The sequence below is a fragment of the Nerophis lumbriciformis genome, linkage group LG22 (assembly GCF_033978685.3).
Source record: "Nerophis lumbriciformis linkage group LG22, RoL_Nlum_v2.1, whole genome shotgun sequence".
Lineage (NCBI taxonomy): Eukaryota > Metazoa > Chordata > Actinopteri > Syngnathiformes > Syngnathidae > Nerophis > Nerophis lumbriciformis.
Genome location: NC_084569.2, coordinates 42600371 through 42624958, shown reverse-complemented (window position 1 = coordinate 42624958; position 24588 = coordinate 42600371). Strand labels below are relative to the sequence as shown.

General features: G+C 44.2%; 2 protein-coding genes across 2 annotated transcripts in view; one reads left to right on the top strand and one right to left on the bottom strand.

The window, feature by feature from the left end:
• LOC133615378 (keratin, type I cytoskeletal 50 kDa-like) overlaps nt 1–2069 on the top strand; it is a 2512-nt gene extending 443 nt beyond the window's left edge. Inside the window, exons 2-8 of the mRNA XM_061973930.2 lie at nt 15–97; nt 181–337; nt 404–565; nt 647–772; nt 1460–1534; nt 1603–1751; nt 1829–2069. Coding sequence (XP_061829914.2) covers nt 15–97; nt 181–337; nt 404–565; nt 647–772; nt 1460–1534; nt 1603–1751; nt 1829–2030 — 954 coding nt within the window. The 3' untranslated portion in view covers nt 2031–2069. The remainder of the gene's footprint in view (nt 1–14; nt 98–180; nt 338–403; nt 566–646; nt 773–1459; nt 1535–1602; nt 1752–1828) is intronic.
• A 256-nt stretch (nt 2070–2325) lies between these two features.
• On the bottom strand, nt 2326–23283 carry LOC133615376 (uncharacterized). Its single transcript, XM_061973928.2, has 3 exons — nt 23115–23283; nt 7786–8411; nt 2326–3852 (listed from the first exon to the last, which is right to left on the bottom strand). Exons 2-3 carry the CDS (start codon nt 8239–8241, stop codon nt 2791–2793), a joined length of 1518 nt encoding a protein of 505 aa, XP_061829912.1. The 5' UTR covers nt 8242–8411; nt 23115–23283; the 3' UTR covers nt 2326–2790.
• Nucleotides 23284–24588: the final 1305 nt, after the last annotated feature.

The following is a 24588-nucleotide window of genomic DNA, read 5'->3' as shown; positions in this document are numbered from 1 at the left end:
TTTTCCTCTTGCAGATCTTGGACGCCACCATGCTTAACAGTGCCACTCACCTGAGTGTCGAAAACGCCAAGCTGGCGGCCGAAGACTTCAAAGCCAAGTAAGTTCTAACGCTTCCAACAGTTCTGACCCACCTAAGGTACTCACTTGTGAGTCTCACAAAGTGGATCTGCTGCACCGCAGATTCGACAACGAGCATGCCATGCGCATGTTGGTGGAGGCCGACGTCCGTGGACTGCGCGGGGTTATGGACCACCTGACGTTAGCCAAGTCTGACCTGGAGATGCAGATTGAAGGTCTGAAGGAGGAGCTGATCTTCCTGCAGAAGAACCACCAGGAGGTTAAGTTGTCCTGCCATCCTTCCTCAACACCCAAGCAGCAAACCTTCTCTTCTTCGCCGCTCTAGGAGCTGCTGGCCTTACGTGCACAGATGAGCGGCCAGGTGAACGTGGCGGTGGATGCCCCCGCAGGTACAGACCTGTCTGCTGTCATGAACCAAATCAGGGAACACTATGAGGCCATCATTGCCAAGAACCGCCGAGAACTGGAGAGTTGGTTCCAGGCCAAGGTGGTGTGACGACATCACTTCCTGTGGACTCCGTGTACACCCGCCTAACGTACGTGTGTGTGTGTGTGTGTGTGTGTGTAGTCGGAGGAACTGAATAAGGAAGTGATGACACAAACTGTCAGCTTGCAGACGTCCAGGTCCCAAGTCTCAGAGGTCAAACGTTTGCTGCAGTCCCTGGAAATCGAACAGCAATCTGTGCTGAGCATGGTCAGTGCAACACACACACACACACACACACACACACACACACACACACACACACACAGGAACAATACCAATAACACACACATAAATCAACACAATTACACAATACAAACATATAGAGCAACACAGTTACACAGGAACAATAGAAACAACACACACTCACATAAATCAACACAATTAGACAGGAACAAAACACACACACACACAAATCAACACAATCACGCAGGAACAATACACATTACACACAGACACATAAATCAACACAATTACACAGGAACAATACCAATAACACATACATAAATCAACAAAATTACACAATACAAACATATAGAGCAACACAGTTACACAGGAATAACAGAAACAACACATACTCACATAAATCAACACGATTAGACAGGAACAATACACACACACACACAATTATGCAGGAACAATACACATTACACACACACATAAATCAACACGATCACACAGCAGCAATACAAATAGCACACAAATCAACACAATCACACAGGAACTAAACAAATAACACACACACACACACATAAATCAACTGAATTACCCAGGAACAATACAAAAAACACAAATCAACACACTAACACAGGAGCAATACACAAACACACAAATCAGCACAATCACACACAGAGATTGCGGTGAGAAGACAGGTGTGTGTGTGTGTGTCTGGCACAGAAAGCGTCGTTGGAAAGCACGCTGGAGGAGACGCAGAGCCGCTACTCTGCGATGCTGTCCAGCTTCCAGATGCAGGTGAGGGACAGAAGGCAGCTCACCTGTTTGCAGGACAGATCAGGTGTAAGTGTTTCTCTGGCCAACAGGTGTCCTCGCATGAGGAACACGTCACGCAGCTGAGGGTGGACTTGGAGCGTCAGAGTCAAGAGTATCAGATGCTGCTGGACATCAAGACCCGGCTGGAGGTGGAGATCGCGGAGTACCGCCGCCTACTGGACGGCGAGAGCATCAGCAGGTTGGTCACGTGATCGCACGCACTGTTGGGTCACGGCTCGTCAGTCTCACCTGTCCTGTCCTGCGAATGGCCGACAGCACCTCATCCTCCACGACCGCCGCTGTATCCGCCACCAGCAGCAGCAGCAGCAGCACCTCATCCTCCACGACCGCTGCCGTCGCCGCCACCAGCACCAGCAGGAGCACGCGTGTGGTGACGGTGGTGGAAGAGGTGGTCGACGGAGTGGTGGTGTCCACCTCCTCCTCCACCTCCAAGTCCGCCGCCATCCTGTCTAGCTGATGTCATCATCACCTTGAAAAAGGTCTTCAACAATAAACAGTACAGTTGATTGATGGCTTGACGTGTCTTGACTTGTGTAGTTGCCATGGTAACAGCAGCACAGCCCCTTGCTCAGTTACCTGGAATTAAAATGCCAACATTAAAATGGGCGTGGCCACAAATCAGGACGCTGGCTTGAGTCCAAAAAGTTGATGAAATATCAACAATACACCAGCAAGTCATCTCGCATCCACAGACTTCTGGCTACCTTTGCCCAAGTAATAGAGTACAAATGGTGGACACGGACTGTCAAGTCTTCAGTTGGCAGTACAAGAACTGGTTTCATTTTAATGACGTTTTTGAAAAGACGCATACAAAACCTGTCTTATTAGCATAAAAGCAGATGAAGTCATCAAAAGCGATTCTCCCAGCGGCCAGTAGGGGGCCCTCACGTGTGGTCATCTAACATTGGCACCGTGTATTACTGCAGTATTACTACATTCCATGTTTTCATCCATCCACAGGAAGTAAAAAAGGTGTTTTGTGAGGTACTTCCTGGTTGTGCTTGTGTAAGCCACTGGAAACGCTGTCATAGATCATTGCAGCTTGAGTCATTTGAGAATTGGCAACACACACACACCCGGACACGCACACACACAGACGCACACTGGCACACACGCACGCAGAGCAGAAAAGTAGGAAAGGTAAGAAAGGTTCATATACACGGTAGGTAAAAAAGCGGAATAGTAATACTTTGTGGTCGCCAGATGTCCAAGGTGGTCTAGCTACTGTCGGCTCGCTCGCGCTTGTGGATCTGCTCGTGCGCCTTGAGGTGACCTGACTGGCTGAAAGTCTTGCCGCAACGTGCGCAGGTGTGCGGCCGCTCGCCCGTGTGCACGTGCTGGTGCGCCTTAAGGTGTCCGAGGCGTCCGAAGCTCTTGCCGCACTGCACGCAACCGAAGGGCCGCTCCCCCGAGTGGATCCTCTGGTGGGTCTTCAGCACGCCAGAGTTGCTAAAGGTCTTGCCGCACTGCAAGCAGGCGAAGGGCTTGCCGCCCGCGTGGACGTGCAGGTGGTTGCGGTATGCCGACTCCTTGCCGAAGCTCTTTCCGCAGTGCTGGCAGCAATATGGGCGCTCGCCCGTGTGGCTCAGCTGGTGCGCCTTGAGCTCCTTGGCCTGGCTGAAGGCTTTGCTGCAGGCAGCGCAAGCGAAGGGGCGCTCGCCCGTGTGCAGGCGCTGGTGGGCGCGCAGGTCGTCGGCCTTGGTGAAACCTTTGGGGCAGTGGGCGCACACGTAGGGCTTCTGGCCCGTGTGAATCAGCTGGTGGCGTTTGAGGTTGCCGGCCTGGCCGAAGCTCTTGCCGCACTGGGCGCACGTGTACGGCCGCTCGCCCGTGTGAATGCGCTGGTGCGTCTTCAGGTTGCCCAGCGTGCTGAAGTTCTTGCCGCACTGCGTGCACGAGAATGGCTTCTCGCCCTGCATGTTGCGAGGCTTCCTCACGGCCTGTGTCAGGCCTTTAGTCGCCACGCCGCCGCCCTCTTGGCCTTCCACGCGAGCCGTCGTCTTTCCCTCCTCGGTCGATGTCGCCCCGTACAAAGGCCCGCCCCCAAAGCCAGGCTCCGCCTTGGCCATCCCGTCCAGCAGCAGGGAGTCGGGCCGCAGCTTGTTGAGCTCGCTGCGGAGTTCGGCCATGTGGATGGACTCCAGGCCATTGTGCTGCAACTGGACCGAGGCCATGTTGGACTCAGGGTACTCGGAGCGCAGCGGGCCCAACTCCGCGGCGTAGTAACACTGCAGGTCGACGTGATGGTCCGACTTGATGTACTCCAGGGTGTCGTTCACCTGCGGACACAAACAGACGCCGTTAAGGAAGGCTTGGCAAAGTGCACATCTGAGAACTCCATCATTCATAATGTTTGGTAATGCATGTATTCTTTGTATTTTTATTTTGTATGCTCCTTTATGGACCCCAGGAAGACTAGCAGTCTCCTTGGCGTCATACAATAAACAATTCAATTCAATGACCAGCCACTAGGTGGCGATGATGCCCCTTCTGCTGATTTCATGCTAGCATTTGTTTGAATTGTGCTGACAATCATCTTATCTGAAAAGGAGTAGGAAGAAGCAAAGCGCCGTGACTGACACTTCCAATTGGCCATAACAATCGACAAAGTGATTGATTCATGCAATAACAATATGTTGCTTAATCTTGACAACTGTGAAGCTATTCAGTGGCCATCAGTTTCCAAAGTCAGCTATTTTCCAGCATGTGCAAACTAGCAAAGTACTCATTAATACTGTAACTGCTGCCACAGAATAAACTACTTTATTTCATTTTCTTTCAACTGCAAAAACATTCATTTTGAACTCATGAAAATATTATGGGGGACGGCGTGGCGCAGTTGGAAGAGTGGCTGTGCCAGCAACCTTAGGGTTCCTGGTTCGATACCCAGCTTCTACCAACCAAGTCACGTCCGTTGTGTCCTTGAGCAAGACGCTTCACCCTTGCTCCTGATGGGTGGTGGTTAGGGCCTTGCATGGCAGCTCCCGCCATCAGTGTGTGAATGTGGAAATAGTGTCAAAGCGCTTTGAGTACCTTAAAGATAGAAAAGCGCTATACAAGTATTACCCATTTACCATTTACCGTATTTTCCGCACTATAAGGCGCACCTAAAAACCACACATTTTCTCAAAAGCTGACAGTGCGCCTTATAACCCGGTGCGCTTTATATATGGATAAATATTAAGATTCATTTTCATAAAGTTTCGGTCTCGCAACTACGGTAAACAGCCGCCATCTTTTTTCCCTGTAGAAGAGGAAGTGCTTCTTCTTCTACGCAAGCAACCGCCAAGGTAAGCACCCGCCCCCATAGAACAGGAAGCGCTTCTTCTTCTACTGTAAGCAACCACCCGCCCGCGTAGAAGAAGAAGAAGGGCGCGGATATTACGTTTCATTTCCTTTGTGTGTTTACATCTGTAAAGACCACAAAATGGCTCCTACTAAGCGACAGGGATCCGGTTCATGAAAAGACGCAATCTCTCCATCCGCACACGGATTACTATTTCACAGCAACTGCCTAAAGACTTTCAAGAAAAGCTGGCTACTTTCCGTGCATATTGTAAAAACAAGATAGCTGAAAAAAAGATCCGGCCAGAGAACATTATCAACATGGACGGACGAGGTTCCACTGACTTTTGATATTCCTGTGAACCGCACTGTGGATACAACGGGAGCACGTACGGTGAATATTCGCACCACAGGGAATGAGAAGTCATCCTTCACTGTGGTTCTAGCTTGCCATGCTAATGGCCAGAAACTTCCACCCATGGTGATATTCAAAAGGAAGACCTTGCCAAAAGAGACCTTTCCAGCCGGCGTCATCATAAAAGCTAACTCGAAGGGATGGATGAAGAAAAGATGAGCGAGTGGTTAAGGTAAGTTTACGCGAGGAGGCCGGGTGGCTTTTTTCACGCAGCTCCGTCCATGTTGATATACGACTCCGTGCGAGCCCACATCACGCTGGTTTTTAATATATTATTAAAGTTTGACTGACCTATCTGACTGTTTTTTTGACATTCCTTTAGCGCAGTTAGATGCGGCTTATAACACGGGGCGTCTTATAGGTGGACAAAGTTTTGAAATATGCCGTTCATTGAAGGCGCGGCTTATAACCCAGGGCGCCTTATGGTGCGGAAAATACGGTACTAAAGGTTGATGTCATGGACGGTAGAAACATGCACAGTGCACACAAAGTTAGCGAACTATCTTACTACAGTAGAATCTGGCCTCTATTTCCCACCTTTACAAGGCACCAAATATGCCCGTGTGCCAACCATGTCCCCACTTACCAACACTTCATTTTGCATGCTGCTTGAAGCCCTCAGGGGCTGCCATTTTGATGACATCATTTCCTGTACATACAGACGCAGGCGCGGCCATTAAGCAGAGCTTCGACGGCGAGCAGCACTTACAATGTGTTCATTTCCACAATTGTCGTACCTTGTGTCAGCCTGTCTTAGGGACGACTTTGTGTGATCAAAAACACTTTAGAAGTGTGCAAACGCTCTGTCTCGCTGTATAGCTTCGGGTTGCTAGGTAACTGCCTTGAGCTAGTTAGTGTACGGGCTTAAATATCTTGGCAAGACCGAATCAAAAAGCTGTTGCTCGTATGGATAAGTTATATTTCTCTTGCTAAAGTGTAAGTAAGACAAATACAACACTATATGATTTAAAAACAACATAAAGAAGGGACTTTTCTTGTCACATATATGTCAGCTAGGCTTCTTCCCAATCAGTAAGTGATGAATCCATGGCCAGGCTAGTACTGATGGTCCATTTCAATAGCACTATATCAATTAACAATGTATATCTCAAACTGACAACAAACGCATCAGATTTGGCATTAGCCTGTTAGCATTAGCATCCAGTTACTCGAGTAATAACGACACAAATGTGTCTGTCTATTTTTACAGCATGTTACAAAGTAAATCTTTATTATTTGATGTGATTTACTTTGATCTACTTGTTCCCTTTTTCACATTTATCCACGAAAAACAAGCTCTCGGAGTCCCAGTAAGTCTGACTGAAAACGCTTTCCATCCATCCATCCATCCATTTTCTACTGCTTGTCCCTTTCAGTGTTGCAGGGGCTGGAGCCTCTTCCAGCTTCACTCGAGCGGTAAGCAGGGTACGCCCTGTACGAGGAAGGCGGTGTACACTCTGGACAAGGAAGGCGTCGTACACCCTGAGTCCGTCCAAAATTAAACTGCATATAGTTTAAAGACTACGGCTGAGTAAAAACACTGCAAGATAGTTCCACTAATCAGTGTTCTTCAGCACACAGAGGCCACTAAAGTTCCTGCAAGTCCAATGTTCCTTTTGTTCTTCTTTCTCTGTTGTCAAGTAATACACAAGAAACTAGAAACAAACTGGTTGTCCTCACATACAAGCCCAGAGACGACACGCTTCCAGAAGCAACCCCGAGTCCCCTCAACTCCGACATTAGGCTGTAAGCGTGTTACAGGCACTGTCTTTTGTCACATTGGTGAATGGACACAAGCACCTGTGTAAATATTTCAGTGTTTGCGCTCCATATTCAGTATGTACTACATAGAACTAGGTCTTAAAAACAAGTGAGTCCAGAAAATGTATATTACTTTTAAGTGTTTTTCTAGTTCTTTATACTCATCATCTCGTCCTACAAAAAGATGCTATTGACAAATTAAGAGTATACTAAGATGATTACCGTATTTTAAAGACTATAAGCCTCTACTTTTTTTACTGCACTTTGAACCCAGCGCCTTATAAAACGGTGCGGCTCTTTATGTATTTTTCTTCACTAACGGGCATGTTTTGTATTCAACACCGACAGAGATCCTGAAAAAGTGGTATTTGTGCTATGGCGTCATTTGTATGTAACAAATGTTTATATAACATGTTTGTTACGTGTGTCAGACATGTCCGAGAGTGAATGGTCACCTGGGAGATGTAGTCAAACAATGTAACATGTTTATATACGTAACATGTTTGTTACGTGTGTTGGAGGGTGAATGGTTACCTGGGAGATGTAGTCCAACAATGCAACATGTTTGTTACGTGTGTCGGACATGTCTCAGGGTGAATGGTTACCTGGGAGATGTAGTCAAACAATGTAACATGTTTGTTACGTGTGTCAGAGGGTGAATGGTTACCTGGGAAATGTAGTCAAACAATGTAACATGTTTATACAACATGTTTGTTGCATGTGTCGGACATGTCGGAGGGTGAATGGTTACCTGGGAGATGTAGTCAAACACTGAGCTGGGCTCATAGTGCGATTTGTAGTCCAGCTCCGTCACATCACCGGGGTGGAAGGAGCCCAGGTAATGGTCACCGCAGTGATGCTCCGACTTGATGTAGTCCAGCCCGCTGATCTCCATCTTGATTTGGTCCTGGCCCAGCTCGGCGGTGGACAGCGGCTGGATTTCTGACAGGTCCACTGTGCGTATGGTATCCAAGTCGCAGTCCTCTGGCTCGCTCTTGACGCATGGCAGCATGACCAGCGGCTCTGCAATCTCCGCTGCCAGCGAGCTCAGCGTGGGAGTGGGACAGTCTGAGGAGAGGAGGCCCAGAGTTGGAACTACAGAGGTTGGGCCACAGTCCACCTGCAGGCCCGGGTCCAGGGGCGTCGGAGGGGAGTCGTCCTCAGAAGTCAGACCGAGGCTCAAACACTCCGCCTCTAAGTCTGTCATTTTGAGGGGTGAAGCGTCGTCTCCTGGCTTTACGGCTGAGGTTAGACCGCTCTATGTCCCCCCGCCAAATACCACTGAAGATACTGGCCTACTCAGAGAGGGGAGGAGCCAAGGCCAACAGTCTTCATCCAGACACAGGTCGTCACCACCCAGTCCGGACAAGAACCGGCCTGCAAAAACCACATGTTCAGTTAGCAATTAACCGCTGGACACAGACACACAAGTCCGTGGACACGGGACACACAAGTGCCTGGACCCAGGAGCACTTTAAGGGCGGACATCTCAATATATTACCTTTTCTTTTATGTATTTATTTTTCATGTTAAATATTTGTAACACTAGACTGTCCTTATCTTGCTTTTAAATGTGTATTTTAACTACTTTGCTGAACTTTAGGAAACTGTTATTGTTTTTTTTATCAGGGCCGCGAAATGAATTTGCAGAGTATAAAAACGAGCTGAAATTTCTAAATGAAAAAAAGTGCTGTTCTAAATGTGTCCACAGGATGCCGCAATAGCAATTCTTTGTATCCCCTGCTGCAAGCATGACTTCAGAGGGGGCGGAGCTATGTGCCGTGTCGTACTTATGCTGCAGTAGTATACAAAATGTGGATTGTTACTTTCATGTCTTGATTATCAAATATGTTGTTGCTAATGTAACCTGGGACATTTCTAGCAAATAAATGCTATTGATAATCCGTACGTTTAGTGTTGTACTTATAACTGGGGACACATTCTATGGTTGCACAGAAATATGCTGAAATATTATGTTATTCATCAAGTGAGTCCAAACTGACAAGTTTTGTTGTAGATGATGCTACATACGTACAGAATAAACCATGAGATGTTAGTACATCAGTCGAGGGAAATGAGTCATTGACATTAACATCCTGTATTTGGATGTTCATATTATTCAATGTTGGCGTTAACGCACTTTTTGTGTCTTTTTACGCATTGAAATCAGACAGGATGCGCATTACCGGAAGTCCGTGCGTCTTCGGGACACAGATTTTTTTATATTTACCTACCTTGCCTTCTCCGGGTCAAAACTCGGGTTTGCCTGTTGTTCTTTTAATCGATTATGGCTTACCACGGGTGTATTGTTTTGTTTATATTTGCCGGTGTTGTGCTAAAATGTGATTGCCTGCCAAAAATGTATTTCCTTGGCGGGAGCGCACACCGCTGGCTAAACCTGCATTGCTTGGCTTGGTGTGTCCACAGCAGATTACTAGGTCTAAGACAAACACTTTATCTTTGTGGTTATTGCAACGCTACGTGTTTGACTTTATTTAAGCTTTTATCGTGTCCGGAAAATGACAGTTTGCCTTTTCTGTGGTATTAATGAGATTTAAAGGAGTGTTGTTAGTCCCATGTTGATGTGATAAAACCTCTATCTTGTTTGGAAGAGACATACAATTGTCATACCTGCCAACTTTTGAAATCAGAAAAACCTAGTAGCCAGGGTCCAGGGGCCGCAGGCCCCGGTAGGTCCAGGACAAAGTCCTGGTGGGGGGTTCAGGCTTCGCCCCCGACGCAAAATGATTATTAGCATTCAGACAGGTTAAAATGTTGCTAAAACCATCACTTTTCTATCAGTCACAGTGACTTTTCAAAACAAAAATATTACAGCAAAAATCATATGGGTTGATTGACATGTTTATTCTGTAAGCTAACTTCAATAGTTTGAAATTATTTTGACAGTTAATGCCAGTTATCCTGTCAACCTTTCACAAGACTTCAATTTGTTAATTGAAAGTATAAACAGTATAAACACTTTTTACAGTAAACAAATGGTAAAACAGTACTAAACAATTCCATTCCATGTCATTATTAACTTTCTGTCCAAGCTTGTATAATCTACTGCCTTGTTCAATTGTAAAAAATATTCTGTGCCTAAAATTCACATTTCTATCACAATGATCATACTGTAAACATGGTAAGCTAACTTCATTAAAATTAATAGTCCTGTCAATAGCATGGAATTACAATTCAAATGTAGTTTTTTGTAAGCCTTTCAAAAGAATTCAAAATATGAAAAATTAATGAAAATTAATTGAAGCCATCAGACACTTGAAAAGTGGCACATCACATCTCTAATGTAATCATTTGAACTTTTCAACAGAAATAGCACTGCAAAAATATTAAGGACATACTTCTGTATTTTGGTAGTTATGCTGTCAACATTTAACAAGATTTCTTCAACTTGGACTTGAAAGCATAAATAGTATAAACACTTTTAACAGTATAACAGTACTAAACAATTCCAATAGATAACATTGGTGTCATTACCTTTTTGTGGCTAAAATCCGAAAAACGTTGAAAGTTTTCCACTTGTATCGCTAGCAACGAACGGCATTAGACTTGTGTTCTTTTGTCCCAACGTGGTCTTTTACATCGCTAATTCCTCCGTGTCCGATCGAAAAATCTTGTCTGCACAAGGTGCAATTCGCGTAGTTTCCACCCTTTTTGGAACGGATAATTATTCCCGGATAGGCTTTTGAATATTCTTCACGGAATGACTGCAGTTTTCTTTTCGGTTTAAGACTCGTTTGCGATTTTTCTCCGGCTGATTCCATGATCGTTCGCTCGTTTGGAAACAATGGCAACAGGTGCCTCGTGCTTGGCAGCGGTGCTATAAATAGCCTCGCGCATGGCATTAGGAATGGCTCGATAGGAAGTTACGGGAAGCAGTGTCGATTGTCATTGTTGTTACGCGATTTCGTGAATAAAACTTTTTTTTAAATATATTTTTTTAATGAATGAAAAACCATATTTTTTATCACTGCAACCGTAACCCGGAATAGGTTGATGAAAACCGTACTAATTATGGGAAAACCGGAGTAGTTGGCAGGTATGAATTGTAACTGTTATTTCTTCCTGCACATAATATTTATAAAGTGTTTGGATGTATTCATTTATGTAACATTTTCATTCAATGTAATATTGCCTGGCAAAAAGTGATTCAACTTACAATATGTTGTTTACACATCGCATATTTACACACGCATATATTACTAAAATACCCTTATGAGCATTATATATGTCAATATCAACCCCATTTTTATGGCTTGATGGGGTCCCCGGGAACCCATTTTGAAAATTCCTAGCGCCAACAGTTATTCATTTTATTTTTTGATGGATTAAAAATTAACACCAATGGGAGCATTTTAAAACTCTGCCAGACTCCTTTTCCACCTATTTGACTGATGAACATTATCACATCATTTATTCATAAAGTATATATAACGATAAATAAAGATAGAATACTATTAACCGCAACATGTAAATGTGAACAGGCTAACTGGGAACAGGTGGGTGCCATGATTGGGTGTAAAAGCAGCTTCCATGAAATGCTCAGTCATTCACAAACAAGGACGGGGCGAGGGTCACCACTTTGTCAACAAATGCCTGAGCAAATTGTTTAAGAACAACATTTCTCAAGCAGCTATTGCAAGGAATTTAGGGATTTCACCATCTACGCTCCGTAATATCATCAAAGGGTTCAGAGAATGTGGAGAAATCACTGCATGTAAGCCATGATATTACACACCTTGGGTCCCTCAGGAACACTTCAGAAAACCACTGTCAGTAACTACAGTTGGTGGCTACATCTGTAAGTGCAAGTTAAAACTCTACTATGCAAAGCCAAATCCATTAATCAACAACATCCAGAAACACTTCGCTGGGCCCGAGCTCATCTAAGATGGACTGATGCAAAGTGGAAAAGTGTTCTGTGGTCTGACGAGTCCACCTTTCAAATTGTTTTTTGAAACTGTGGACGTCGTGTCCTCCGGACCAAAGAGGAAAAGAACCATCCGGACTGTTCTAGGGTGAAAGTGTAAAAGGCAGCATGTGTGATGGTATGGGTGTGTATTAGTGGCCAAGACATGGGTAACTTACACATCTGTGAAGGCACCATTAATGCTGAAAGGTACATACAGCTTTTGGAGCAACATATGTTGCCATCCAAGCAACGTTATCATGGACGCCCCTGCTTATTTCAGCAAGACAATGCCAAACCAGGAGTTACAACAGCGTGGCTTCATAGTAAAATAGTGCTGGTACTAGACTGGCCTGCCTGTAGTCCAGACATTGAAAATGTGTGAAGGCTAAAATATGAGAAGGGAGACTGTTGAACAACTTAAGCTGTACATCAAGCAAGAATGGGAAAGAATTCCACTTCAAAAAGGTGTCTCCTCAGTTCCCAAACCATTACTGAGTGTTGTTAAAAGGAAAGGCCATGTAACATACTGGTAAAAATGCCTTTTTTGCCATGTGTTGCTGCCATTCAATTCTAAGTTCATGATTATTTGCCAAAAAGAAGAAAGTTTCTCAGTGTGAACATGAACTATCGTGTCTTTGCAGTCTATTCAATTGAATATAAGTTGAAAAGGATTTGTTGTATTCTCTTTTTATTTACCATTTACACAACCTGACAACTTCACTGCTTTTGGCTTTTGTACATTGGTTAAACTCACTTCCAAACACCTTAAGAGCTCGCGCTGGACATGGAGTTGAACGCTCTGGGTTTTAGCTCAATGCCGAGCGCTGTCACACTCTCAATGGGGGGACCCACGTAGGAGCCCTGGGTGAGAGAGAAAGGGTCTGGGCCATGGGGGGTACAGCTGTGCTAGGGGACGTCGGTAAACTTCACTGGCAACTTTAAAAGCTTGCGCTGTTAGCATGCCTTATGTACTCTTTGTGGGTCTAAGGCAAGGGTCGGCAACCCGCGGCTCTGGAGCCGCATGCGGCTCTTTGATCACTCTGATGCGGCTCAGCTGCATACTTACCGCCCCTCCTGATTTTCCTGGGAGACTTCCGGATTTCAGTGCCTCTCCCAAAAATCTCCCGGGGCAAATAATCTCAGATTTTCACCCTAACAATTATATTAAGGGCGTGCTGTGATGGTACAGCATTTAACGCCCTCTACAACCTGTACTGACAGCGTGCCAGCCCAGCCACACGTTGTATGAGGCTACTGCTTGCACACGTAGGTGACAGCAAGGCGTACTTGGTCAACAGCCACACAGGTTACACTGACGGTGGCCATATAAAACAACTTTAACACTCTTCCTAATATGCGCCACACTGTGAACCAAAACCAAACAAGAATGACAAACACAACACCTTAACACAACATAAACACAACAGAACAAATACCCAGAATCCCATGCAGCCCTAACTCTTCCGGGCTACATTATACACCCCCGCTACCACCAAACCCCGCCCCCACCCCAACCTTGCTCCCCCCAACCATCAGCCCCCAGTCAAAATGGCTCTTTGAGTGATAAAGGTTGCCGACCCCTGGTCTAAGGGCTTTCTTTCCTGCCTAACTACATGTTGCCAAGAGTGTTAGTATTTCTATTACTTGGTGAAACAAGAGGTTTTATGATCATGTTTTTCAAAGTTGTCTTGTTTTGCAGACACGGAAGACAGCCAAGTGTGAAGCGACTGGGATGAGAATCAGCACCTCCAAGTCCGAGTCCATGGTTCTCGCCTGGAAAAGGGTGGAGTGCCATCTCCGGGTTGGGGAGGAGTTCAAGGACCTGGGAGTCTTGTTCACGAGTGAGGGAAGAGTGGATGGTGAGATTGACAGGCGGATCGGTGCGGCGTCTTCAGTAATGCGGACGCTGTATCGATTCGTTGTGGTGAAAAAGGAGCTGAGCCGGAAGGCAAAGCTCTCAATTTACCGGTCGATCTACGTTCCCATCCTCACCTATGGTCATGAGCTTTGGGTTATGACCGAAAGGACAAGATCACGGGTACAAGCGGCTGAAATTAGTTTCCTCCGCCGAGTGGCGGGTCTCTCCCTTAGAGATATGGTGAGAAGCTCTGTCATCCAGGAGGAGCTCAAAGTAAAGCCGCTGCTCCTCCACATGGAGAGGAGCCAGATGAGGTGGTTCGGGCATCTGGTCAGGATGCCACCCGAACGCCTCCCTAGGGAGGTGTTTAGGGCACGTCAGACCGGTAGGAGGCCACGGGGAAGACCCAGGACGCGTTGGGATGACTATGTCTCCCGGCTGGCCTGGGAACGCCTCGGGATCCCTTGGGAGGAGTTGGACCAAGTGGCTGGGGAGAGGGAAGTCTGTGCTTCCCTGCTTAGGCTGCTGCCCCCGCGACCCGACCTCGGATAAGCGGAAGATGGATGGAAGACAACAGAGGTGTGCTGCCATGTTGATGTTTGAAGACAACAGAGGTGTGCTGCCATGTTAATGTTTGAAGACAACAGAGGTGTGCTGCCATGTTGATGTTTGAAGACAACAGAGGTGTGCTGCCATGTTAATGTTTGAAGACAACAGAGGTGTGCTGCCATGTTGATGTTTGAAGACAACAGAGGTGTGCTGCCATGTTGATGTTTGAAGACAACAGAGGTGTGCTGCCATGTTAATGTTTGAAGACAACAGAGGTGTGCTGCCATGTTAATGTTTGAAGACAACATACGTCTGCTGCCATGTTGATGTTTGAAGACAACAGAGGTGTGCTGCCATGTTGATGTTTGAAGACAACAGAGGTGTGCTGCCATGTTGATGTTTGAAGACAACAGAGGTGTGCTGCCATGTTGATGTTTGAAGACAACAGAGGTGTGCTGCCATGTTGATGTTTGAAGACAACAGAGGTGTGCTGCCATGTTGATGTTTGAAGACAACAGAGGTGTGCTGCCATGTTGATGTTTGAAGACAACAGAGGTGTGCTGCCATGTTGATGTTTGAAGACAACAGAGGTGTGCTGCCATGTTGATGTTTGAAGACAACAGAGGTGTGCTGCCATGTTGATGTTTGAAGACAACAGAGGTGTGCTGCCATGTTGATGTTTGAAGACAACAGAGGTGTGCTGCCATGTTGATGTTTGAAGACAACAGAGGTGTGCTGCCATGTTAATGTTTGAAGACAACAGAGGTGTGCTGCCATGTTGATGTTTGAAGACAACAGAGGTGTGCTGCCATGTTGATGTTTGAAGACAACAGAGGTGTGCTGCCATGTTGATGTTTGAAGACAACAGAGGTGTGCTGCCATGTTGATGTTTGAAGACAACAGAGGTGTGCTGCCATGTTGATGTTTGAAGACAACAGAGGTGTGCTGCCATGTTGATGTTTGAAGACAACAGAGGTGTGCTGCCATGTTGATGTTTGAAGACAACATACGTCTGCTGCCATGTTGATGTTTGAAGACAACAGAGGTGTGCTGCCATGTTGATGTTTGAAGACAACAGAGGTGTGCTGCCATGTTGATGTTTGAAGACAACAGAGGTGTGCTGCCATGTTGATGTTTGAAGACAACAGAGGTGTGCTGCCATGTTGATGTTTGAAGACAACAGAGGTGTGCTGCCATGTTAATGTTTGAAGACAACAGAGGTGTGCTGCCATGTTGATGTTTGAAGACAACAGAGGTGTGTTGCCATGTTGATGTTTGAAGACAACAGAGGTGTGCTGCCATGTTAATGTTTGAAGACAACAGAGGTGTGCTGCCATGTTAATGTTTGAAGACAACAGAGGTGTGCTGCCATGTTGATGTTTGAAGACAACAGAGGTGTGCTGCCATGTTGATGTTTGAAGACAACAGAGGTGTGCTGCCATGTTGATGTTTGAAGACAACAGAGGTGTGCTGCTATGTTGATGTTTGAAGACAACAGAGGTGTGCTGCCATGTTGATGTTTGAAGACAACAGAGGTGTGCTGCCATGTTGATGTTTGAAGACAACAGAGGTGTGCTGCCATGTTAATGTTTGAAGACAACATACGTCTGCTGCCATGTTGATGTTTGAGGTGTGTTGCCATGTTGATGTTTGAAGACAACAGAGGTGTGCTGCCATGTTGATGTTTGAAGACAACATACGTCTGCTGCCATGTTGATGTTTGAAGACAACAGAGGTGTGCTGCCATGTTGATGTTTGAAGACAACAGAGGTGTGCTGCCATGTTGATGTTTGAAGACAACAGAGGTGTGCTGCCATGTTGATGTTTGAAGACAACAGAGGTGTGCTGCCATGTTAATGTTTGAAGACAACAGAGGTGTGCTGCCATGTTGTTTGAAGACAATGGAGGTGTGCTGCCATGTTGATGTTTGAAGACAACAGAGGTGTGCTGCCATGTTGATGTTTGAAGACAACATACGTCTGCTGCCATGTTGATGTTTGAAGACAACATACGTCTGCTGCCATGTTGATGTTTGAAGACAACAGAGGTGTGCTGCCATGTTAATGTTTGAAGACAACAGAGGTGTGCTGCCATGTTGTTTGAAGACAATGGAGGTGTGCTGCCATGTTGATGTTTGAAGACAACAGAGGTGTGCTGCCATGTTGATGTTTGAAGACAACATACGTCTGCTGCCATGTTAATGTTTGAAGACAACAGAGGTGTGCTGCCATGTTGTTTGAAGACAATGGAGGTGTGCTGCCATGTTGATGTTTGAAGACAACAGAGGTGTGCTGCCATGTTGATGTTTGAAGACAACATACGTCTGCTGCCATGTTGATGTTTGAAGACAACAGAGGTGTGCTGCCATGTTGATGTTTGAAGACAACAGAGGTGTGCTGCCATGTTGTTTGAAGACAACAGAGGTGTGCTGCCATGTTGTTTGAAGACAATGGAGGTGTGCTGCCATGTTGATGTTTGAAGACAACAGAGGTGTGCTGCCATGTTGATGTTTGAAGACAACATACGTCTGCTGCCATGTTGATGTTTGAAGACAACAGAGGTGTGCTGCCATGTTGATGTTTGAAGACAACAGAGGTGTGCTGCCATGTTGTTTGAAGACAACAGAGGTGTGCTGCCATGTTGATGTTTGAAGACAACAGAGGTGTGCTGCCATGTTGTTTGAAGACAACAGAGGTGTGCTGCCATGTTGTTTGAAGACAATGGAGGTGTGCTGCCATGTTGATGTTTGAAGACAACAGAGGTGTGCTGCCATGTTGATGTTTGAAGACAACATACGTCTGCTGCCATGTTGATGTTTGAAGACAACAGAGGTGTGCTGCCATGTTGATGTTTGAAGACAACAGAGGTGTGCTGCCATGTTGTTTGAAGACAACAGAGGTGTGCTGCCATGTTGTTTGAAGACAACAGAGGTGTGCTGCCATGTTGATGTTTGAAGACAACAGAGGTGTGCTGCCATGTTGATGTTTGAAGACAACATACGTCTGCTGCCATGTTGATGTTTGAAGACAACAGAGGTGTGCTGCCATGTTGATGTTTGAAGACAACAGAGGTGTGCTGCCATGTTGATGTTTGAAGACAACAGAGGTGTGCTGCCATGTTGATGTTTGAAGACAACATACGTCTGCTGCCATGTTGATGTTTGAAAACAACAGAGGTGTGCTGCCATGTTGATGTTTGAAGACAACAGAGGTGTGCTGCCATGTTGATGTTTGAAGACAACAGAGGTGTGCTGCCATGTTGATGTTTAAAGACAACAGAGGTGTGCTGCCATGTTGATGTTTAAAGACAACAGAGGTGTGCTGCCATGTTAATGTTTGAAGACAACATACGTCTGCTGCCATGTTGATGTTTGAAGACAACAGAGGTGTGCTGCCATGTTGATGTTTGAAGACAACAGAGGTGTGCTGCCATGTTGATGTTTGAAGACAACAGAGGTGTGCTGCCATGTTGATGTTTGAAGACAACAGAGGTGTGCTGCCATGTTGATGTTTGAAGACAACAGAGGTGTGCTGCCATGTTGATGTTTGAAGACAACAGAGGTGTGCTGCCATGTTGATGTTTGAAGACAACAGAGGTGTGCTGCCATGTTGATGTTTGAAGACAACAGAGGTGTGCTGCCATGTTGATGTTTGAAGACAACAGAGGTGTGCTGCCATGTTGATGTTTGAAGACAACAGAGGTGTCCTGCCATGTTGATGTTTGAAGACAACAGAGGTGTGCTGCCATGTTGTTTGAAGACAACAGAGGTGTGCTGCCATGTTGTTTGAAGACAACAGAGGTGTGCTGCCATGTTGATGTTTGAAGACAACAGAGGTGTGCTGCCATGTTGATGTTTGAAGACAACATACGTCTGCTGCCATGTTGATGTTTGAAGACAACAGAGGTGTGCTGCCATGTTGATGTTTGAAGACAACAGAGGTGTGCTGCCATGTTGATGTTTGAAGACAACAGAGGTGTGCTGCCATGTTGATGTTTGAAGACAACATACGTCTGCTGCCATGTTGATGTTTGAAAACAACAGAGGTGTGCTGCCATGTTGATGTTTGAAGACAACAGAGGTGTGCTGCCATGTTGATGTTTGAAGACAACAGAGGTGTGCTGCCATGTTGATGTTTAAAGACAACAGAGGTGTGCTGCCATGTTGATGTTTAAAGACAACAGAGGTGTGCTGCCATGTTAATGTTTGAAGACAACATACGTCTGCTGCCATGTTGATGTTTGAAGACAACAGAGGTGTGCTGCCATGTTGATGTTTGAAGACAACAGAGGTGTGCTGCCATGTTGATGTTTGAAGACAACAGAGGTGTGCTGCCATGTTGATGTTTGAAGACAACAGAGGTGTGCTGCCATGTTGATGTTTGAAGACAACAGAGGTGTGCTGCCATGTTGATGTTTGAAGACAACAGAGGTGTGCTGCCATGTTGATGTTTGAAGACAACAGAGGTGTGCTGCCATGTTGATGTTTGAAGACAACAGAGGTGTCCTGCCATGTTGATGTTTGAAGACAACAGAGGTGTGCTGCCATGTTGATGTTTGAAGACAACAGAGGTGTGCTGCCATGTTGATGTTTGAGGTGTGTTGCCATGTTAATGTTTGAAGACAACAGATGTGTGCTGCCAGTTTTAAGATTATAAGACACTGCTTAACTCTCAGCTGTGCTTTTACTTTTATGAATTCAATGATTCTTTCACACATCTTATGGCTTAACTACATGGTCCCAGGCACACCAGTCATCAATCAAGACCATTGAGTGTCTTTATAACCGCGCCTTGAAAGTCCTAGACAAGAAGAGTATACAATATCATCATTGGCAAATATTAACCAAATACAATATTTTAAGTTTTACCAATTTTATTTTGTTACACACAGTCAAACTGTTTTTTAAATGCTTGAATAACTATGCTCCACAATTGCTCTGCCAGGCAATCACAAGACTGCAAAGTGGTATCAGATCTACCACCCGAGCAACGTCAAAAGGCAACTGTTGCATTCCATTCTGTAGTACATCTTTTGCCCAGACTGCCTTTTCAATAAAAAGGAGTACAACTATGGAACTCTCTACCTGACACTTTGAAATGTATACCTGCACTTGTCACTTTCAAAAAAACAAACACAATTGTGGCTAGTTGAGCAACAATCGTGTTCCCATGTTGAGTTTTTACTCATTGGTTCTTATCTAGGGCAGCACGGTATAAGAAGGGGTTAGTGCGTCTGCCTCACAATACGAAGGTCCTGGGTTCGATCCTGCGCTCGGGATCTTTCTGTGTGGAGTTTGCATGTTCTCCCCGTGATTGCGTGGGTTCCCTCTGGGTACTCAAAGACATGCACCTGGGGATAGGCCCCTCCCACCTCCAGACATGCACCTGGGGATAGGCCCCTCCCACCTCCACAAAGACATGCACCTGGGGATAGGCCCCTTCCACCTCCAGACATGCACCTGGGGATAGGCCCCTCCCACCTCCAGACATGCACCTGGGGATAGGCCCCTTCCACCTCCAGACATGCACCTGGGGATAGGCCCCTTCCACCTCCAGACATGCACCTGGGGATAGGCCCCTCCCACCTCCAGACATGCACCTGGGGATAGGCCCCTCCCACCTCCACAAAGACATGCACCTGGGGATAGGCCCCTTCCACCTTCAAAGACATGCACCTGGGGATAGGTTGATTGGCAACACTAAATGGTCCCTAGTGTGTGAATGTTGTCTATCTGTGTTGGTCCTGTGATGAGGTGGCGACTTGTCCAGGGTGTACACCGCCTTCCGCCCGATTGCAGCTGAGTTAGGCTTCAGCGCCCCCCGTTGTATTAGTAGGTAGTTAACACACTTACATGAGTTGTATTAGTAGTTAGTTAACACACTTACATGAGTTGTATTAGTAGTTAGTTAATACACTTACACGTATTGTATTGGTAGTTAGTTAACACACTTACATGAGTTGTATTAAAAAAAGTTAAAGTTAAAGTACCAATGATTGTCACACACACACTAGGTGTGGCGAGATTATTCTCTGCATTTGACCCATCACCCTTGATCACCCCCTGGGAGGTGAGGGGAGCAGTGGGCAGCAGCGGTGGCCGCGCCCGGGAATCATTTTGGTGATTTAACCCCCAATTCCAACCCTTGATGCTGAGTGCCAAGCAGGGAGGTAATGGGTCCCATTTTTATAGTCTTTGGTATGACTCGGCCGGGGTTTGAACTCACAACCTACCGATCTCAGGGCGGACACTCTAACCACTAGGCCACTGAGTACACACTTAATAGTTAGTTAACACACTTACATGAGTTGTATTAGTAGTTAGTTAACACACTTACATGAGTTGTATTAGTAGTTAGTTAACACACTTACATGAGTTGTATTAGTAGTTAGCTAACACACTTACATGAGTTGTATTAGTAGTTAGTTAACACACTTACATGAGTTGTATTAGTAGTTAGTTAACACACTTACATGCATTGTATTAGTAGTTAGTTAACACACTTACATGCATTGTATTAGTAGTTAGTTAACACACTTACATGAGTTGTATTAGTAGTTAGTTAACACACTTACATGAGTTGTATTAGTAGTTAGTTAACACACTTACACGAGTTGTATTAGTAGTTAGTTAACACATTTACATGCATTGTATTAGTAGTTAGTTAACACACTTACATGAGTTGTATTAGTAGTTAGTTAACACACTTACATGAGTTGTATTAGTAGTTAGTTAACACACTTACATGAGTTGTATTAGTAGTTAGTTAACACACTTACATCTATTGTATTAGTAGTTAGTTAACACACTTACATGAGTTGTATTAGTTGTTAGTTAACACACTTACATGAGTTGTATTAGTAGTTAGTTAACACACTTACATGCATTGTATTAGTAGTTAGTTAACACACTTACATGAGTTGTATTAGTAGTTAGTTAACACACTTACATGAGTTGTATTAGTAGTTAGTTAACACACTTACATGCATTGTATTAGTAGTTAGTTAACACACATACATGAGTTGTATTAGTAGTTAGTTAACACACTTACATCTATTGTATTAGTAGTTAGTTAACACACTTACATGAGTTGTATTAATGGTTAGTTAACACACTTACATGAGTTGTATTAGTAGTTAGTTAACACACTTACATGAGTTGTATTAGTAGTTAGTTAATACACTTACATGTATTGTATTGGTAGTTAGTTAACACACTTACATGAGTTGTATTAATAGTTAGTTAACACACTTACATGAGTTGTATTAGTAGTTAGTTAATACACTTACATGAGTTGTATTAGTAGTTAGCTAACACACTTACATGAGTTGTATTAGTAGTGAGTTAACACTTACATGCATTGTATTAGTAGTTAGTTAACACACTTACATGAGTTGTATTAGTAGTTAACACACTTACATGCATTGTATTAGTAGTTAGTTAACACACTTACATCTATTGTATTAGTAGTTAGTTAACACACTTACATGAGTTGTATTAGTAGTTACTTAACACACTTTCATGAATTGTATTAGTAGTTAGTTAACACACTTACATAAGTTGTATTAGTTGTTAGTTAACACACTTACATGAGTTGTATTAGTAGTTACTTAACACACTTTCATGAATTGTATTAGTAGTTAGTTAACACACTTACATAAGTTGTATTAGTTGTTAGTTAACACACTTACATGAGTTGTATTAGTAGTTAGTTAACACACTTACATGAGTTGTATTAGTAGTTAGTGAACACACGTACATGAGTTGTATTAGTAGTTAGTTAACACACTTACATGAGTTGTATTAGTAGTTAGTAACACAACCCCGAAGGGAATAAGCTGCAGCAATGGATGGATGAATTGGTTCTTATCTAGTTTGCACTTTGTCTGTGTTATTATCATTATTATTATTGGCTTTTATCTAGTTTGCACTGTGTCTGTATTATTGCTATTATCATTATTATTGACTCCTCTTTGCCTCATTCTTTGTATTTTCCTATTTTAATGATGTTAGATCTGTGTTGTTGTTGGGGACAAGTGTTGTAAATGAGCTTTGACACTATGATACATTGGATAACTGTTTCAGATATCTATGTTTCTGTATTTCAAATAAACCTTTATATATATATATATATATATATATATATATATATATATATATATATATATATATATATACATATATATATATGTTAATGTTTTCCAAGTGTGTCAAAGTGTCAGCTCGTCTTCAAGCAGCCACGCGAATCCGCCAAGCCAGTGGAAGAATGCGGTCTGCGCTCTCGCCTCCTTGTCCAGTAAAATAAGACATATATGAACGATTCTCTTCGCCTGAGACGAAATATGAGAAGACGCAGAAGAAGAACTCTGAACGCGCACAAAGACGGCGAAAAGTGTCCAGGCTGGCCAGCTAGCTTGGCTAGTAGAGCTAGCCGGCGGCCATCTTGTTTGTCGGCGCTCCAACTAGCGGCTAGTAGTGCTAGCCTGGTGTTAGCATGGGGGACACCGTGGGAGCCAAAGGGGGGCTCTCCTCTCGCTTTTCTCGCATGAAGCAGGCCGAGGGGGCGCAGCGGGGAGCGGCTGACAGCGGCGACGCTGCCGCCGCGTCAAGCGCGTCACTTGACGACGAGCAAACATGGCGACGGTCGACGAGACGAGAGAGCGAGAGAGGAGAGAGAAGGCGGCCGCCGAGCACACGAGCAGACGAGGCCTGCTGGCGGCCGCCGGAGCGGAGGAGAAAGGTTACCTGCGGGCGGTCCGCGTCATGGCTGCTTCGCCTCCGCTGCCCGCGACTTGTGGCCAACTCTAGCGGAGCCGCCACGTCCACCTCCGCCTCTCCTCCCCTCGAACACTGACTAATTCCTCCTCCTCCTCCTCCTCCTCCTTCCCGCCTGGCCTGCAGGCTCGTGCACGCGCGCCGCCAGGCAGGTAACCAAGGTAACCGCGGGCCGGCACGCGCCTCATCACATTGTTAGCATTATGCTACATGCTAAATAAATGTGTTATTTATTCATCTTCTGAATGGTATTGATTATATTGGAATAATATGTTAATTTGAATGGTATTGATAGTAATAATATGTTAATGATCATCTGAATGGTATTGATCGTCATAATGTGTTAATCACCTGATTGGTATTGATCATAATAACGTGTTAATCACCTGAATGGTATTGATCATAATAACGTGTTAATCATCTGAATGGTATTGATTATATTGGAATAATATGTTAATTTGAATAATATTGATAGTGATAATATGTTAATAATCATCTGAATGGTATTGATCGTAATGTGTTAATAATCATCTGAATGGTATTGATCGTAATGTGTTAATAATCATCTGAATGGTATTGATCGTTACGCGTTAATAATCATCTGAATGGTATTGATCCTAATGTGTTAATCATCTGAATGGTATTGATCCATAATGTGTTAATAATCATCTGAATGGTATTAATCGTAATGTGTTAATCATCTGAATGGTATTAATCGTAATGTGTTAATCATCTGAATGGTATTAATCGTAATGTGTTAATCATCTGAATGGTATTGATCGTAATGTGTTGATAATCATCTGAATGGTATTGATTGTAATGTGTTAATAATCATCTGAATGGTATTGATCGTAATGTGTTAATAATCATCTGAATGGTATTGATCGTAATGTGTTAATAATCATCTGAATGGTATTGATCGTTACGCGTTAATAATCATCTGAATGGTATTGATCCTAATGTGTTAATCATCTGAATGGTATTGATCATAATGTGTTAATAATCATCTGAATGGTATTAATCGTAATGTGTTAATCATCTGAATGGTATTAATCATAATGTGTTAATAATCATCTGAATGGTATTAATCGTAATGTGTTAATCAACTGAATGGTATTGATCGTAATGTGTTAATAATCATCTGAATGGTATTGATCATAATGTGTTAATAATCATCTGAATGGAATTAATCGTAATGTGTTAATCATCTGAATGGTATTGATCCTAATGTGTTAATAATCATTGAATGGTATTGATCCTAATGTGTTAATAATCATCTGAATGGTGTTGATCCTAATGTGTTAATAATCATCTGAATGGTATTGATCCTAATAACGTGTTAATAATCTGAATGGTATTGATCCTAATAACGTGTAATAATCACCTGAATGGTATTGATCCTAATAACGTGTAATAATCACCTGAATGGTATTGATCCTAATAA